This window comes from Peromyscus eremicus, chromosome 7 (genome assembly GCF_949786415.1).
Source record: "Peromyscus eremicus chromosome 7, PerEre_H2_v1, whole genome shotgun sequence".
Lineage (NCBI taxonomy): Eukaryota > Metazoa > Chordata > Mammalia > Rodentia > Cricetidae > Peromyscus > Peromyscus eremicus.
The window spans coordinates 48,814,480-48,828,363 of NC_081422.1; the positions used below are offsets into that span (position 1 = coordinate 48,814,480).

Below are 13,884 nucleotides of genomic sequence, written 5' to 3' on the forward strand. Positions count from 1 at the left end.
TCGGTGATAAACTCTGATGTGGAAGTGTAAGCCAAATAAACCCTTTCCTCTCCAACTTACTTTTGGTCATGGTGTTCATTAAAGTAACAGAAACCCTACCTAAGAACACCTACATGGCAGCTCACAACTACCCTTAACTCCAGTCCCTGGGGACCCAGTGCTCTCTTCTCACCTCCAGATGCACAAGGCACACACCTGGTGCACAGACATACATACAGGCAAAACACCCATATACATAAAAAAAGGTGATTTTTTAATTTCTTTAAAAAGCTAAAAAAAAAATACAAAAATAAGGAAGAAGCATGGATGAGAAAAATATGCATATGAAGTCTCTAAGAAAAGTGGGAGAAAAACCAAAGAGAAACTTTACACACAAAAGAGAAAAAACTTCAAGACGCATTCAGAAAAAAAATTTTTTTTTTTGCTAATTTGACAGAGGTATAAGAAATACATCAAAGGGGAATAATTATTTGGGAACCATTTGTAAACTAAAATGGTACTCATTATAGAGAATGAATTTTTAAGAGCAGGGCATGCCTTTTTGTTTTAATACAGCATAGCTGCTATATACACAAAATCATAATTTCTAAAAGAAATACTTGATGCTAAATTCATAAGTTGAAACTAAACATTATACTGTTTGTTTTCTAAAGATCTTATAGAAGACCTATTTTCTTTCAAACAAAGGGCACTGGAAACCAAAGGTGGGTCCTCCGGAAGAGCAGCAAGTGCACTTAACCAACGTGCCATCTCCCCGCACTGACTCACAGGCATCTGACAGGTGACTGCTGTATGTGCCCAAAGCCTGAGGGACCGCCTTAGGAACCCCACACGTGAAGAAAGCTGGGAGAGTTCTTAGTTATTAAAAACGAGCAAGTGCACTTTCTTTTTCCCCAGATGAGACTTCACTGTTTATTTTAGGCAATTCTGGAATGGCAGTGAGTCAGTCCACTTCATCAGCTAAAAAACACCTACCCTTAAAAACTATACCTCGAAAAACTAAAAAAAAAAAACCAAAAAACCATACCTTGTGATGGCTGAAAAAATATTTCTGTTTCCTTTTCCTTTTTCTCCGTATCTTCTTTATGTGGTTTATATCCAATAATGAAGTCTTCTTGAAACACATGCAATAGCTGTGTATTTGAGCCACACTGCAAATGAGATAAGTGAAAGTTTTTCATCTTTGAAATTCCTTATCCTCCATTCCCTACCTCCCCACAACACACACACACACACACACACACACACATCTCTCTATAATGTCTATTCTCAATCTAGCTAGAAAAAAAAACAGCGGGGGGGGGGGAGTTACTAAGACTTCCTTGAATTTAAAAAAAAAAAAAAGTCCTTTCAAGATAGCACGGCTACTGGCAAGACAGCGCATCTCCGGGGTCTGTGTCTCAGACAGACACCGGAGCTGGAAAGCTAGCCCAGAGCTTAAGACCAGGTGCAGTTTCCAGAACCCAGGGCACAGGGCACACAACTGGGACTCCAGCTCCAGGGGATGGAAACTTCTGGTCTCCTAGGGCACCACTCCCATGTACGTATCCAGAATTAGATACACACACCTACACATAATTAAAAATAGTAAGAATACATCTTTGAAAAACACTAAAAAAAAAAAAATACAAATGTAGTTAAATGACTTGAACCACCTTCAGCCCTGACAGGAGTGCTGGAGAGGGCTATGCTCACTGGACTAACAGACAACCAGCAGATTTCTCAAGTCTACCTGAGAGCTCCACCAACAAACACTAAAACCTGAGAAAGGTTCTGGAAGTACCCCTGTGGACTATTTAGTGGGGATTGTGAGAGAACCTGTTTACAGTGTATGCCAATGTGCAGAATACATTTACACAGCAGTGTAGAGGGTCAACAGAAGGACCTATGAAATGCACCACCAGAGATACGCTGCATGGCTATGCTTCCGCACCACACAGAGAATAGAAGCAATCACAAAGACACCTGGAACCACCTGGTGAACTGAAATGCAAGGAAGGCTAGATTGAAGCAAGGGAATGGAAGAGTGTTGAGACCGTTGGATGACAACCTTGCAGAAAGGAGCCTGATTAGCTTGGCGCTGAATGAACAGAGTGTAATCTTAAAAATTCAGGGAAATCAGTCTCCTTACACACAGTGAAATAATAGGACTATAATATTAGGTTAAGCCATAAAATATGTATCAAAAATCGGAGCATTTTTTTGTCTCTCCAAGTATAAAAGAATACAATCTCTTTAGAACATAAGGTCATCTTCCCAAGGGAAAAGAACAAATGAAGAAGGGTAATGCCTTCCTGTGTACAGAACTCGGAAGACCACACAAGCCAGGGCAGTGCAAGCTTGTAATCACAGCACTCCGGAGGTGGAGGCAGTGGTGAGTCCAGCCAGCTGCCTCAAAAACAAACAAAAAAACAAACGGAGAAGGAGAGAGGAAAAGCGGGTTAAATCAGGGAGGAAGGAACTGAGAGAAATATCGATAGATACGAGAAAGCGAGGGAGGGCAGGGAAAGAGGAGGGGGGGAGACAGAGAGATCAGAAGACATACTGCGACAAACCTAGACTGAGTTTTGAACTCTGAGATTTACAAACATTCACTTTACCACCCTGTGTTACTGAAAATCAGAAGCAGATGGGAAACAATCTGGTGTAAATGTAAAGAGAACACGGGGTGAGAATGGACCACACCGATACCCTGGGAAGAGAGCAAAGGGGCCCGAGGTGGGGATGCACTCTTCTGGACCTCTCTGGAGTAGGAACCAGAGATACGGAGCTCAACAGAAAGCACAGTAAGGCAGCTTGAGCACAGAGAATCACAACCTCCTTGGAGGCCTCATTGGTAACTCGAGTCTCACAGCCCCATCTCTGTTACCAGAAGCTGATGGGGTCATTTCTCCACATAAGAAGTGTCTTCGTTTCCCTTAAGAATGCAAGCCCTGCGGAAAAATTATGAGTAACTCTATACTTGTCTTATTTTTCATTGTGTTTTGTTTTAAAGGTGTGGCTACTTGCTCAAAGTACTCTTTAAGTTTTAAATGGTTGTGCTAACTCTGTCTCAGTCCAGGAACATGACCCTGAAGAAATAAACATTATAAGGATAAATGGACCTTACCATTTATCCTCTTCCCCCAGGTAGGCGGTAGAGAGGAAGGAAGCCTGACTACACAAAGGGCTGTGAATAGAAAGTAAATGTACATGCTGAGGCTACTTTCATCTGCATTAATGGATCTCCTAAAAATACGCAGACTGAGGCCCAGCAAGTAAATGCTGTGTATTCCCTACTGAGTAAAATGGAAGCTAACATGGAAAAAGAAACCATAGCTGGAGCCTCTGCACAGCTGCATTGTATCTGCCCTCAGCACGTGGACACTGGGTTAGAGTTTCCCTGACTGAATCAAACTCCTTCAAATAAGAGATAAAGACACAGGTACAAGTCAATTAGAGGCAGGAACTCCTAAATCATTAATAGTCTCAGTCTCTCTCTCTCTCTCTCTCTCTCTCTCTCTCTCTCTCTCTCTCTCACACACACACACACACACACACACACACACTTTGGTAGTCACTAGACACTGGAATGTTTTACCAAATGAGAATTATCCTGAAACTAAAATATATACATAGAAAACACTGTGAGGCAGAGGCAGGCTGAGCAGTGGCAGAGATGTGGTCTTAATAAAGACCAGAAACTGAGCTATTACCCGCTGAGGAGTTAGTGAAAACAAGGAGATTAAGAGCTTTGAACAGGGACGCCTTTAATCCCAGCACCCGGGGAAGGAGCCATCTCCATGGGACTCGCAACCAGAGCGACCAGAACGGATCCGAACACTCTGTCTGAGGCCAACCCAGGGCCCAGCTGCCAATCCTGTGAAACCCAAGTGGACCAAGACTATCAATTAGAACAAGAGAGGCACCTTCAGACACAGACACTGCCTGCTCCGAGCAGAGGAAGAGATGAGTAGATGCCAGTGCAAAAATACAGGCAACAACATAAAGACCTATATGACAACATCAGAACCTAGAGATTCTACACCTGCAAGACCTGAACATACCAATGCAGAAGAAACAGAAGAAATCAATCCTAAAAATGACTTTAAAAGATGATAGAGGCCCTTAAAGAGGAAATGAAAAACTCCCTTAAAGAGGAAATAAAAATTCCCTTAAAGAAATAGAAAAAAAAAAAAAAACAAAAAAAAAATTGGAAGAAATCAAAGAAAGCCAAGAAAAAGTAATTAAACAGATGAAGGAAACAATTCAAGATTTGAAAATTGAAATTGAGACAATAAAGAAAACACAAACTGAGGGAATGCTGGAAATAGAAATCCTGACTAAACGAACAGGAACTACAGAAGCAAGTATAGCCAACCAAATGCAAGAGATGGAACAGAGAATCTCTGACACTGAGGACACAACAGAGAAAATAGATTGTCAGTCAAAGAAAACACTAAAGACAAAAAAGTCATAACACAAAACATCCAAGAAATTTGGGACACCATGAAAAGACCAAACCTAAAAATCATAGGGATAGAAGAAGGAGAAGAATACCAACTCAAAGGCACAGAAAATATATTCAACAAAATCATAGAAGAAAACTTTCCTAACCTAAAGAAAGAAATACCTATGAAGATACAAGAAGCTTACAGAACACTGAATAGGCTGGATCCAAAAAAAAAAAGTCCCTTCGCCACATAATAATCAAAACACTAAACATACAGAACAAAGGAAAAATATTAAGAGCCAAAAAGGAAAAAGACCAAGTAACATATAAAGGCAGACCCATCAGAATAACACCAGACTTCTCAATAGAGACTATGAAAGCTAGAAGGTCCTAGACAAATGTTATGCAGACACTAAGAGACCACGGATGTCAACCCAGACTATTATACCCAGCAAAACTCTCAATCACCATAGACGGAGTAAACAAAATATTCCATGATAAAACCAGATTTAAACAATACCTATCCACAAATCCAGCCCTACAGAAAGCACTAGAAGGAAAAATCCAACCTAAAGAAGCTAAACACACCCATGAAAACTCAGGCAATAGATAATCCCACACCAAAAAAGGAAAACGCAACACTACCACAAAAAAAAAACACCAGGAATTAACAATCACTGATCATTAATATCCATCAATATCAATGGTCTCAACTCACCTATAAAAAGACACAGACTAACAGAATAGATAAGAAAACAGGAGCCATCCTTCTGCTGCATACAAGAAACACACCTTAACTTCAAAGACAGACAGACACTAACTCAGAGTAAAGGGCTGGGAAAAGGCTTTCCAATCAAATGGACCTAAGAAGCAAGCTGGTGTAGCTATCCTAACATCTAATAAAATAGACATCAAACTAAAATCAATCGAAAGAGATCAGGATGGACATTACATATTTGTCACAGGAAAAATCCACCAAGATGAAGTCTCGATTCTGAACGTTTATGCCCCAAATACAAAGGCACCCACATTCATAAAAGAAACATTACTAAAGCTTAAGTTATACATCAAAACCAACATATTATTAGTGTATATTTCAACACACCACTCTCACCAAAAGACAGATCTACCAGACTGAAACTTAACAAAGAAATAAAGGACCTAACAGATGTTATGACTCAAATGGACTTAATAGATATCTACAGAACATTCCATCCTAACACAAAAGAATATACCTTCTTCTCAGCACCCCATGGAACCTTCTCAAAAATTGACCACATGCTTGGTCACAAAGCAAATCTCAACAGATATAAAAACATTGGAATAACCTCCTGTATCTTATCGGACCACCATGCCTTAAAGTTAGATTTCAACAACAACAAAAGACCCAGGATAGCTAAAAGAATCCTGTATAATAAAGCAACCTCTGGAGGCATCACCATCCCTGACCTCAAGCTCTACTATAGAGGTATAATAGTAAAAACAGCTTGTTACTGGTATAAAAACCGACATACAGACCAATGGAATCGAATTGAAGACCCTGACATTAATCCACACACATATGAACACCTGATTGTTGACAAAGAAGCCAAAACTATACAAAGGAAAAAAGATAGTATCTTCAACAAATGTTGCTGGCATAACTGGATGTCAATATGTAAAAGATTATAAATAGATCCGTATCTGTCACCATGCACAAAACTCAAGTTCAAGTGGATCAAAGACCTCAACATAAATCCAGTTACACTAAACTTAATAGAAGAGAAAGTAGGAAGTACTCTTGAACGCATTGGCACAGCAGATCACTTCCTAAATATAACACCAGCAGCACAGACACTGAGTACAACAATTAATAAATGGGACCTCTTGAAACTGAGAAGCTTTTATAGGGCAAAAGACATGGTCAATAAGACAAAAAGATAGCCTACAGAATGGGAAAGACCTTCACCAACCCCACATCTGACAGAGGACTAAACTCCAAAGTATATAAAGAACTCAAGAAACTAGATATCAAAATACTGAACAATCCAATTGAAAAATGGGCTAAAGAGCTAAACAGAGAATTCTCAAAAGAAGAATCACAAATGGCTGAAAGACATTTAAAGAAATGCTCAACATCCTTGGTCATCAGAGAAATGCAAATCAAAACGACTCTGAGATACCATCTTACACCTGTCAGAATGGCTATGATCAAAAACACTAATGACAGTCAATGTTGGACAGGATGTAGAGCAAAGGGAACACTCCTCCACTGTTGGTGGGAGTGCAAACTTGTACAACCACTGTGGAAATCAGTATGGCGGTTTCTCAGAAAATTGGGAATCGATCTACCTCAAGACCTAGCCATACTACTCTTGGAATATATACCCAGCATATACCCAAGGAATGCTCAGTCATACCACAAAGATACATGCTCAACTATGTTCACAGCAGCACTATTTGTAATAGCCATAACCTGGAAAAAACCTAGATGCCTGTCAACTGAAGAACAGATTAAGAAAATGTGGTACATATACACAGTGGAGTACTACTCAGCAGAGAAAAACAATGACAGCATGAAATTTGTAGGCAAATGGATGGAACTAGAAAATATCATCCTGAGTGAGGTAACCCAAACCCAAAAGGACAAACATGTATGTACTCACTCATAAGTGGATTCTAGATATAAAGCAAAGAACAATCAGACTGCAACCCACAGAACCAGGGAGGCTATATAGCAGGGGGGACCCTAGGATGACTGTGGCTTATAATAAGTTTTGGTTTTACTCAATTACTGGGCAAGCCTCAATGAAACATTTCACTATTAGGATAAGAATTTATACTGTATCAAGCTGATAATAGGAAAATAAATAAATAAATAAATAAATAAATAAATAAATAAACCCCACAGATAAAAGAGAAAAAAACATAAATGGTTTAATCATGTAAAACAAAATTTTCATATTCTCATCCCTCAGCATATAAGTATCAAATTGCTTTATCTTTGGATTGTACTGTATTAAAGCATTTGATTTAAAAAAAAGTAAGAAAGAAAGAAAGAAAGAAAGAAAGAAAGAAAGAAAGAAAGAAAGAAAGAAAGAAAACACTGTGAAATGAAGAGAATCAAAGAGCACACAACATCACCAATTTGAAAGCATGTTTTTACTTGGTCAGTTATTGCATCAAGTTCAATAATGCAGCCTGGTCGAGCAGTAGACTGTTGACTCACAATGTTAAACACTTCTCCAATCAGTTTCTGTAAACAACAAATGAAAAATGTCAATGATCAACAAAATTACCACTCTGTCAATATGAAACAGCATCACAGACATTAAAGCCCCCCCAATAATCACTGATTGACAATGACAATATATTCAAAGAAATACATCAACTTTCCATTCTGTTTTTAAAGTAAAGAAGTTAGAAAAACTGGCAATATTTACGTAAGTACTCTAACTTCAAAGCAGCTAGCCATTTCAATGTCTTCATCAAGACAAATGTGGCTAAGGGCCTAGCCCAATGCCTGAGTGAATGGCATATGGATGTGTAGTGCCATTTGAAAATACAACTCTCCAAATGGAATACTGGATTGTGAATGAGAAGTGGGACTGTCTCAAGATGACAATGTTAGAATTAAAACATGAAGCTAACTTCTGGGTTTCTTAAAACTTCCCAAACTTCATACTGGGAGGAGTTCCCTCAAAACCCATACCAAGAAGCCATCTCTTTTAAATAAAAACCTTTCAATAACTTAACTAAATGTCTCAGCACCCATCTCCAATGTCTCTCCCTGACATAACAAAGTTTAGATCCAGCTTAGCCTAAGGTCAGTTCTAAGAGGAAAGAGCATCTACTGGACTTGGGAGATCTTTCCAATTTGTATCAGTAGAATTCCAGAAAACATGTATTGGGACAGATTCTGGGCTTAAATCACAAGAGACAAACTAAGTGGTTAAGTAGGGCTGAACTTATCCATGAGTACATTTACCCAGAGTCAGGGTTTAAAGTCTTAGCTCAAACATGTACAAATGGTTTTGACATTCTGCTGGGGTTATTCACTGAAATCTGGGCTCAGCTGTAGCCTACAATCTGTGAGGCTAAAAAGCCAGGATTTCTCTAGCACAAAAAGACGACTCCTCAAAAAGCATCAACAGACCAACAGCAACATGACAGTACCTTTTAAAGTGTACTGTGCATCTGCACTTCATCAGTATCTCCAGATTCATGTGTATACAAAAGTTTAAGGTGTTGCTGCTATAAGCTGGATGTCCTGATTAGATTCTTGTCAACTTGACACAAGCTAGAATTATTTGGGAAGAGAAACCTCAATTGAGATAATGACTCCGTCGGATTGGCCTTTAGACATGGCTGTAGGGTATTTTCTTGATTAATGATTGATGTGAAGGCCCCCTAGGCAGGTGATCCTGGGTTACATAAGAAAGGCAGGCTGAGCAAGCCATCAGGAATAAGCCAGTAAGCAGCATTACTCCATGACTGTAATTCACTTACTGCCTCTAGGTGTCTGTCTTAAGTTCCTGTCCTAACTTCCCTCAGTGATGAAATATGACCTAAGTCCTGTAAAATGTAATAAATGTTTACTTTCCTAAGTCGCTTTTAGTCATGGCAATAGGAACTCTAAGACACAGGGCATAGTGAAGTAAGCCTCTAATTTCAGCACTGAGGATGCTGAGGTAGGAGGATCAAGAGTTCAAGGGCAACCTGGGCTGCACAGTGAGTTCCAGTCAAGGGCTGAGGTATATCTCAATGGTGGAGTGCTTACCAGGCAAACACAAGGCTCTGGGTTTCATTTTACACACACACACACACACACACACACACACACACACACACACACACACACACAATTGCTGTGGTTGATGGTTCTCAGTCTTGGCTGCACACCAACTCTTTCTCAATTCCACTCAGAGACTGATGTGCTGGCCTAGGGGACAATCTGATCATGACTCATTCTATGAACTCCGTGGGTATTTCCAACACATAGCCAAGACTCTCACAAGAACAGATACAAATTCCAGCTAAGGGTTTATCTTCCCTGCTCAAAACTCTCTACCAACACTATAACTAAGGAGTCTACCAGTAAGGAATACCACTCAACTTCACCTACAACCAAGGGATTCATTTCGTAGTAGAAATAATTTCACTTAACCAGCAAACTTATTTTACAGTGCAGGATAGCACCAAAATTAGATTGATGTAGATAAAGCACAGACTTCAAGAACACACACACATACACAAAAGATCAAGATAAGTGATATTTTAATTAATGTATTTTTTAAAATAAAAACTCATGCAAAAAATCCATAATAAAAAAATATAAAAATTTAAATACAGGATTCAACAATGCCTTAATTATCCTGAAAGCAAAATTAAAATGTATGGATGCATTCCTTTTTTCCAGAAAATTAGTTAAAATACATCATATAAAGTTTAAGTTTACATACACCCCAAATAAGAGTATTAGTAATGTTTTCACAATCGACTTATTTGCTTATCATCAGTGAAGAGAACTGCCTTGTTTGGTCACATCTACTTCTGTAGGCTGACACCGGTGCTCTTGCAGAGGACCTGAGTTCAGTTCTCAGCACCCACATGCAGCAACTCACAACTGTCCGTAAGTCTAGTTCCAGAGGATCCAACACTTTCTTCTGGCCTCCAAGGGCACCAGGCATTCACATATATAACATGTATTCAAAATACACATACACATAAAATAAAATGAATTAATTTTTTAAAGGAAAAAATGTGTAAGGTGGCACTAAGAAAAATTGTGAATCAGTTTCAGAAAATGCAGACACAAGGTGATTTACAGGCTTTACAGATTTACAACACTGCATTCCACTTACTCCTATTTCTAATGAAACTGTCACAAGGACTTCAAGCTCTCCACAAACTGACAGTAAGGCTCTACTGCTGAAAATAACACAACTTGCTGTGGAAAAGTCGAGCTGGTGCCTACCTATAGCCTTCATCCCCACTGACCAGTGTTCACAGTACTGGAAGGTACACACTACCAAAGGAGAAAGAAACACAAACCCAGCTTTGTTCAACAGTGGCACAAAGCTTGTGGGACCAACCAACATCTGACTAGATTTAAAGCTCACTCCATGAGATGGAACCATCCCCAACATTGCTTGAGTGACCAAGAACCTGAGACTAGGCAGCCTAGGGATCTAGGAAAAACCCAAACACCACTGTTCTGCCAAATGAACACAGCAATAAAGTGACTCCTAATGACCCTTCTTTCTGCACTCATAGACCACTTCCTTGCTCAGCCATACAGAGAAGCAGATGGAAACAAATAGACCCCCAGCTGGACAAAGTGCAGAGAGTGAGACCCTGGAACACTCAGGCCTAAATGGGATGTCTCCATCAAATTCCTCCCCTCATGACTCAGGGAATTCTGCAGAAGACAAGGCAGAAAGACTATAAGAGCCAGAGGGGATGGAGGACACCAAGGAAACCAGGCCTTCTAAACACAACAGGAACGATGCTCATATGAACTCACAGAGACTGTGGAAGTGTGCTCAGGGCCTACACAGGTCTGGGCATGATGAGGTTCCAGCAATGAGATGGGAAATGGACACAAGCCCACATCCCTAACCCAGAAGCCATCTCTAATGAATAACTGCTCACAAAGGAAAAACTAGTTTTTTCCAAGTTTCACAGGGGATACAAACCACTCTCAGGGCCAGGCCTCATGCCCAGCAGTAGATGGACAACACAAAACAAACTCGGTAATACTTCTGGAAGTTCTTTATCTCAGGGATTTTTTTTAACCTTACAAGTCCCTCTGCATACATATTATGGTTTCCAGTTTTGTCTTAATGGCATTTTTGTGTGAATATGTGTATCCCTGCATCTATGTGTTTCTTACACTTTTTCTTTGGCTCTTTCCTTCTGTTTGTTTTGACCTATCCTTATTTGTTTGTTCTTATTATGTGTTAGATGTCTGTTTGTATACTAATAAGAGAAAGAAACATGTGGATTTGGGTGGGTGGGGAAGTAGGGAAGGTCTGGGAGGAACTGAGAGACGGGAAAACATAGAATATATTCTATTTAAAATCTATTTTCAGTTAAAAAAATTTTTAAAGAGCAAAAAAAGTGGCAGCTTTTTATAAACATAATGAAACTTTTCTTAAATGTTTAGCATAAGCAAGCTGTGGTGACACATGCCTATAATTCCAGCAGTTGGGGGAGCGGGTGTAGAGGCGAAAGGAGCAGTAGTTCACGGTCAGTCTTGGCTATGTGAGACTTGTCTCACAATTTCCTTTGTCAGCTTAAAACTTTAAAATCTAACAGTACTTCAGTTACTTTTCACATCCTGTTTTAACAGTGCGATTAGCCCCCGTGATAATCAGGATAACAGGCCCCTTACCCTCAAGGTTGCACACATCCTAATTCCTCTCTGCCAATACATTATTACATGAAGAGACTTCTGCAGGTGAAAACAGCTTCAAGATTGGAGATGGGGAGATCACCCTAGATCACTCCTGCAGGCCACTGCAGTCTCTAGGTCTTACTGAGGGAGCTGGAGAGGCAGATTTCGAGAAGGAGATGGAACAAGGGGAGACAACTCAGACTGACAGACTTCCAAGATGGAGAAAAGAGGTCAGAAGCCAAGAAACGCACGCAGATGACCTCTAAAAGCTCATGGAGGTGAGGAAAGGGATTCTATTTGGAGTTTCCAGAGGAAAAGGGGCCATCCAACACTTCCGTCTCCTCAGTTCTAAAGTGTGAATGACAGTGTTACTTTCCTGTTGGGCTTGTTGGAACGATTAAATGAGTAACTGTACGTGAAACACACAGAACCGGGGCTGACACAGTGACCATTGGATGAGAGCTTGCGTCACTATTTTTGAAGCTTGCAACTTAACTTGCAGCCTTGTACACCATTCTTCAGGCTCTGTCTTACGTTTGTAGAAGAATGGACAGATCAATAAATTCAAGGAGCTGCCTAAATGAAGGCCAACTTAGCTTCAAATCCCGTGATGGCCTTTTCTTGCCAGTCATTACATGCTAAATATACCTATTTATAAGCCTCACAGACATACCTTGAGGGTTGAAACTATTTCTATTCTTTTTTTTTTTTTTTTTTTTTTTTTTTTTTTGGTTTTTTGAGACAGGGTTTCTCTGTGTAGTTTTGGTGCCTGTCCTGGATCTCGCTCTGTAGATCAGGCTGGCCTCAGAACTCACAGAGATCCGCCTGGCTCTGCCAGTGCTGGAATAAAAAGGCGTGCGTCACCACCACCCGGCTTCTATTCATTTTAATACTCTTAGCATCTGGCACAATATGCACATCTATTCTTTCATTGTGACCTAATTTATGCATAGTGGGTCACTGATGAAAATTAAATATTGGTAGATTAATAAATCAATGAATTAATGAGTGAGAAAAATTACATGTTACATAGTTCCTACTCTAAAAGCTTTTAGTAACACAAGTATGTACTAAGCCATTCTATTTCCAAACCCGGACACCTCTCTTTTTCAATCATAGTCATCCCTAAGTGCTCCTACGTACTTGATAAATGAATAAATCTAGCATCATTGTCAAAGACATTCAAAAGTTTATATTTTAGGTACTAAAATAACTGATATTCAGATAAAATTATAACTTAATATTAAAATTTTTAATATTTTAAAAATGTCTTTATAAACAGTTGGCTGAACAGAAATCTTTTCTTGATAATTATAGGTACACATATGGACATTTCCCAATGCCTGCACCAATCTAGTAACGTCCAGTAATGTCTTTATAATAATTAATTCCAAATATCCACTGCTATATAATACAGAACACTGCTACTTGAGGAGTGGGGATTGTGACAGGGTCTCTCTTCATAGCCCTGGCTCCCTTGGAACTCACTATATACACCATGCTGACCTTAAACTCACAAAGATCTATCTACCTCTGCCTCCCAAGTGCTGGGATGAACAGTGCACCACCACATCCCCCAGGCCTTGCTAATTTATTTCCAATTATCTATAAAGCAATGATCTAAGCCACACTTAGAAACCTAAAATTGCAGTCACCTCACACTCAATATGTCCCTCAATTGAATCATAAATACCTTCCAAGTATCTTGCCACACCAGAATCTTGACCACATTAGAAGCCTCAGCATCATCTCCTTGTGTCCACATTTAACCAACTACTGAGTCTGTTCTTCTCTCCTGGTTTCTAACAAATTGCACCTCTAGCTCTAGTCAGTTTAACCCGGGTTAGCTGGCCTCAGACTCCTTGCTCCCACCCTATTTCCAGTGCACACCCACTATACATCATCACACTTCACTTCCCTGCCCAACATTTTTCAGTGCCCCTAGATCTACCTCTTCATCTACAGAAAAATATTCACATCTTTTCAGTGTCTGTTATGGTAGGATGTGGGGGAGTGGTGAGCTGGCCTTTACTCAGCATTGGCTAAAAGTCCAATTCTGAGGAATAAGAAAGCA

General features: G+C 39.7%; 1 protein-coding gene across 2 annotated transcripts in view; it reads right to left on the reverse strand.

Moving 5' to 3' along the window:
* Positions 1–13,884, reverse strand: part of Dmxl2 (Dmx like 2) — a 129,787-nt gene that overhangs the window by 55,800 nt on the left and 60,103 nt on the right. For both annotated transcript variants that reach the window (XM_059267903.1, XM_059267902.1), the window contains exons 14-15: positions 7,578–7,667; positions 1,028–1,151 (exon numbers count right to left, since the gene is read on the reverse strand). In XM_059267903.1, the coding sequence (XP_059123886.1) occupies positions 1,028–1,151; positions 7,578–7,667 (214 nt within the window). The remainder of the gene's footprint in view (positions 1–1,027; positions 1,152–7,577; positions 7,668–13,884) is intronic.